Source organism: Chrysochloris asiatica, unplaced genomic scaffold (genome assembly GCF_000296735.1).
Source record: "Chrysochloris asiatica unplaced genomic scaffold, ChrAsi1.0 scaffold00056, whole genome shotgun sequence".
NCBI classification, from domain to species: Eukaryota; Metazoa; Chordata; class Mammalia; order Afrosoricida; family Chrysochloridae; genus Chrysochloris; species Chrysochloris asiatica.
This window is the reverse complement of record NW_006408574.1, coordinates 3155409-3160877: the sequence shown is the minus strand read 5'-3', so window position 1 is coordinate 3160877 and position 5469 is coordinate 3155409. Positions and strand designations below refer to the sequence as shown.

The 5469-nt window shown below is 50.7% G+C and overlaps 1 protein-coding gene across 1 annotated transcript in view; it reads right to left on the bottom strand.

Moving 5' to 3' along the window:
- FCN1 (ficolin (collagen/fibrinogen domain containing) 1) overlaps positions 1-5238 on the bottom strand; it is a 9988-nt gene extending 4750 nt beyond the window's left edge. The window contains exons 1-4 of the mRNA XM_006863820.1: positions 5157-5238; positions 1744-1857; positions 597-650; positions 193-228 (exon numbers count right to left, since the gene is read on the bottom strand). Coding sequence (XP_006863882.1) covers positions 193-228; positions 597-650; positions 1744-1857; positions 5157-5238 — 286 coding nt within the window. The remainder of the gene's footprint in view (positions 1-192; positions 229-596; positions 651-1743; positions 1858-5156) is intronic.
- Positions 5239-5469: the final 231 nt, after the last annotated feature.

Genomic DNA, 5469 nt, shown 5'->3' with positions numbered 1-5469 from the left:
GTTCTCCTGATTGTCACACAGTGCCGGGGCTCCAGCTATGACAGGAGTCTGAGAACTACCATGTGTGTGACTGGGATGGCTTGGGGGAGGGGATCAGGCAGTCCTTGCCCTGACCCCCAGACCACGTCCTGACCTCCAGACCATGTCCAGCTCCTTGGCCCAGCCCAGAGAACCCCTTTCAGGACAACTCACCTTTTTCTCCAGGAGCCCCCTTCTGTCCCTGGTCTCCTATGAAAAGAGACAAGCTCAGCCCAGGGAAGACCCTCCGAGTAATGGAAGAGAAGTACAGTGAGGACTAACCTAGAGGAGGATGACCAGGGCAGACAGACCCTCCCATGGATGGAAGGAGGTGGGGCGGGACACAGGCTGCTCAGGACAGGGAAGCCCAGGGCTCAGCTGGCCCCATGGCTCCTCCAGAGAGCACTGCCAGGTTGTGGTCAGGTATGTCAGGGTCTGTGGGCCCAGACTCAGGGCCAGATGGGGCAGAGAGTTTTCTGGGTGAGGACTGGGTTCTAGAGAAAGGACACTATCCCTCCTCCCCATCATTTCTTAGAGCCTGGTTTCCTGAATGTCTTTCTTCTTTGTCACAGTTTTACCTTTGGGCCCAGGTGGTCCTGCCTTCCCAGGGCTTCCAGGAGGACCACGTTCTCCTGCAAATTCCAAACAGACGTCATGGAGCAGAACCCCCCAGAACTTGAACCTCAGAGTCCCCCTTGGAATTCTGATTTCTGATACTCTTAATACCCATGTTTGACCTTGGAGAGCCGGGAGTATGAGGCCAGGTTCCCATCTCAGGGGGCTCCAGACAACAGCAAGTAGAGGTAGGACATAGAAAATGAGGACCTCCCTGGTGTCCATGTCCCCCAATCACAGGGTGAAGGTGGGATTCTGGGTGCACAGGGGCTGTGAGAGGACCAACTAGCTCCTGGTCCAAGTCTCAGGGCTCCTAGAGGTCAGAATGCTACTACACAGCTTCCTTGTGGGTGTTGACCAGCAAAGGGACTCCAGAAGCTGTAAGGTCACCCTGCCAGTGTTATTCATACCATTTGGGGAGAACAGACTTTTATGGATAGAATTTTTGTCCCCAAATTTGTGTGTTGGAATCCTAACCCCTACAGCTGTGAATGGAATCCCATCTAGGAATAGAGGTTTCTGTGTTACATTAGTAAGGTCATTCAGCTCAAGGTGGCTTTTAAGCCATCACTTTTGAGATACAAACACAGATAGGAAAGACAGAAGCCACCCAGAAACCCAGGAACCAAAGCTGAAGAGACAAGGACCTCCCACCGGAACCAGCAGCTCCGGAGTCTGAAAGTGGGAGTTCAGGACCTGGACTTGTAGCTTTCTGAGCTGTGGGAGGAGGGAAATTTATTCTTTAAAGCTGCCTCATGGGGCATTTCTGTTACAGCAGCAGAGGACGCCCAGGGCTCAGGTGAGAATACAGAGGGACGGGGAGGAGGAAGTCCAGCCAGTGACCACAGAGAGCCAGTGTTGGGTCAAGATTGGAAGTCTTGTTTTCTGTTTAAACATGCTCCCCCCCCCCACCGCCCCCCAACAGCTCATGAGAAATGAATCTCAGCTGGCCTCTGTTCATCAACTGCTGACAAGGCACAAAATGAGGCCAAAGCCCTGACCTGAGAGCCACCCTTGGGAGTAGCCCACCTTGGGATCAGATTTAGGACGAGCAGGTCAGCAACCCCTTCACCCTACACAGACACCCACCTAGATCAACCAAGCACATACCTCTCTCTCCTTTGGCACCTGTCTCTCCCTTGGGTCCTGGTGCTCCGGGAGCCCCCGGGCATCCTCGGAGAATGCTGAGCTTGTCAGAGCCTTCCAGACCCACGACCTTCACCTCTGCAGGAAAACACAACAGACTGTCAGTGTGGGTGTCCTAGCTGGAAAAGACACCACTCAGCTGCTAGACAGGTCCCCCAAGGAGAGAATGTGGTCCTCGGGGTTGTGAGTCTGCTCAGCAGCTAAGATGACCACCAGCATCACCACCTCAGTGGAGGGGTACTCAGGTGTGAGGGTCCTGCTGTGGTCAGGCTGAGCCTCTGCTCTCACCCTAGAGTGCTGGTCAGTGATGGGCAACAGGCTGCACGAGGACAGGGGAAGACTGACAGAGGATCTGGCCCCCTGTCTCTGAACCCTCTGACCCTCCTCTGTCCCCTCAGCTGCCAGTGGGGATAATACTAGGTTTATGGGGAGAATCTGGAGAAAGATGTGGTTGTCAGGTCCTGTGAAGATTTATAGTCTCAGAAACCCTGAGGGCAAAGGTCAGCAAACTACAGCAGATATAGAGCTAAGCAGGGGTTTTATTTACTTCCTTTAAAAATCTTCAAAAATCAGTTGATCACAAAACTAATAGATGTTCCTAAGAGTACCATTTGCCCAAGGACAAAGTTCAGAAGGGTTAGCAAAGAAGGCGGAATGGAAACAGGAGACAAGGAAGTGGGAGGAGTGAAGTTACGTAGAGGCGGTGGCGATCTTTGAGATGAAACGAAATGTGTGTGACTTGTTGAATGCAAAACTGGTGGACTGCTCTGAAAACCTTCACCAAATTCACCATCAAAAAAAAAAGAATTTTAAGCAAAAGACATCTACTGTAAGCTCCTAAGAGATAACTTGGGCTGCACTCTCCGGAGAAGACAACACCACCACCATCAGAGACACTTCCTTTCTGTCCTTCCTGCTGTCCTCCCACAATATCAGGGGTGGCATCCTCTGGGGAACTCCTCTGTCCATGCCATCAGACACCTCTGGAGGTCTCTGGCCCTGTCGTCAGGAGCAACGTCTAGCCAAAAGTGATGTGGAGGCACCTGCTCCAAAACCAGTGAGGTGGATCATCATACTCCCCCCCAACACCTTCTCTTGTCTATGGATTCTAACTCTCTGGGGGAGGGCCAGGAATCTGCATTTAAAGTAGTAATTGAAAGTGAAGAGGACTTGAAACATTTACTGATGAAGATCAAAGATCACAGCCTTCGATATGGATTGCATCTCAATGTCAAGAAAACAAAAATCCTCACCACTGGACCAATAAACAGCATTCTTATCAATGGAGAAAAGATTGAAGTTGTCTAGGACTTCATTCTTCTTGGATCAATTATCAACACTCGCGGAAGCAGCAGTCAAGAAATCAGACGATGTATTGCACTGGGCAAATCTGCTGCACAGGAACTTTTTAAAGTGTTGAAGAGCAAAGAGGACTAAAGTGTGCCTGACCCAAGCCATGGTGTTTTCAATAACCTCATATGCATGTGAAAGCTGGACAGTGAATAAGGAAGACTGTAGAAGAATTGATGCCTTTGAGTTGTGGTGTTGGAGGAGAATACTGAAAGTGCCATGGACTGCCAAAAGAACCAATAGATCTATTTTGGGAGAAGTGCAGCCAGAGTGCTCCTTGGCGGCCAGGATGGCTAAGCTTCGTCTCTCATACTTTGGGCACGTTGTCAGGAAGGAACAGTCGCTGGAGAAGGATGTCATGCTGGGTAAGGTGGAGGGTCAGAGAAAAAGAGGAAGACCCGCAACGAGATGGATCGGCCAGGTGGCATCATTGATGGCGTCAAGTGTGGCAGCGGTAGTGAGGTTGGCCCAGGATCAGACATTGTTTCGTTCTGCTGTGCATGGGGTCGCTATGAGTCGGTTCCAACCCGATGGCACCTGACAACAACAACTATTGTGGTAGAAGCTCACATATAAACCAAAACATTTGCTGTTTTAACCACTTTTCTGGACTTAGTTGTGTCCACGCAAAGTATGTGCCAACTTGGCTAGGACTAAGCAATTCTCTTCCTATGATGTAAATGGGGCAGGATGCAATGGATCTCTTTTGAGAAATTAAAGAGATTAAACAAGTGAGCAGACAGAGGGAGTAACCACCAAGAAACAAGAGCTGGGGGTGCGCACCTCCTTTGGACCCAGGGTTTTTTGACCTGAGAACCTCTTAGACCCAGAGGAAGACCAAGACACATGGAGGGTTCTGTGGGGTGCTGAGTTTCCATTAGAGCCAACACAGACAGAAGAAAGCCATCTCCAAGATCGGGTGCCCTGATCTTCCAGTCCCCTAAACTATGAGATAATAGACTTCTGCCTGTTAAAGCCACCCACTTGTGATATTTCTGTTATAATATTGTTGTTGTTAAGTATCATCCATAAGGTTCCTGAGGAGCGACTGGTGGGTTTGAACTGCCAGCCTGTGGTAGACAGTCTAGTGCTTATCCCACAGCACCTCACCAGGACTCCTCTGTTACAACAGCACTAAAGGAATGAGAAGAAACGATTATAAGGGTCCAGTTCAGTGACATCACTTACAGCCACCTCGTGCAATAGGCACCAGACTGTGAAGCCCAGGGGCTGCAGTTGAAGCCCTTCAGCCACTCCATGGGAGAAAGATGAGACTTTCTGCTCCCTCAAAGATTGGAGTCCTGGTGTGGCACTGTGGGTTAATGCTCTAGACTGCAAAGTCAATTTGAACCACAAGGTTGGTGGCTCAAGCTCACCAGACGCTCCTCAGAAAACCTATACAGGGTCGCTAAGTGTCAGAACCGACTAGATGGCATTAACAACAACAACAACAACAACATGTTTTATTATCACCAATCTCCACTGCCCACCCCCAGCCACGTCAGTTCAAGAGTCACTGCAGTGGGAAATGTTAGGGCTCCCTCCCAGGGGCCCATGTCATTGCGGATAGCCGACTCGGACTCATGGTGACCCCAAGTATACAGAGTAGACCAACTCCATAGGAGCTCAAAGTTTATCTCCAGACCTTTGGAGGCACCTCTGGCTACGTTTTAACTAACAACCTTTTGTATGGAAGTTCAGTGCTTAACACTTTGCACCACTCAGGGGGTTCAGGAGGACTGGAAAGATGAACACCGACTGTCCTGTGTCCTCAGAGACAGAGTTCTGGCCTGTCTGTGAAGCTCCCTGTCTGTGCAGACCACGGGCTCTGGAGTCAGGACACCTGGCTTTCAATCCTGCTCCATCCCTTTTAGCTGTGTGGCCTTGGACTCATCACTCCAACTCTCTGGGCCTCAGCCTCTGCTTTGAAGATAAAATTCAGCTTTTGATCAGTGCTGGGGTGCTCTGAGTGGCCCATGAGTGGCAGTTATCAGCTTTGAGGAACCAGAACACTGGGTTGTTCTTACCTGGACAAGTGTCAGTAGCGTGGACAGTCGAGGTTGCAAGGCTCAGGAGCAGAATGAGGCGGACAGCAGTCTCCAGCGCCATGACACTCTGTTCAGCTCCACGATGGCTCTGACTTCAAGAGGCTTTTACAAGGCTGGGAGAGCAAGCCCAACCCGAGGCTGTGATTTCCCAACGCCTGTGGGGACATCACTTCCTACTGGCTGGTTGCATTAGCAGGAGGCATGAGTTAGCACCCAGCAAGCTGCTCCCCCTCCAGGCTTACTCCTCCCATCAAGGGTGCCCTGCCCCCAGACTAGAGGCACCAAGGTTACC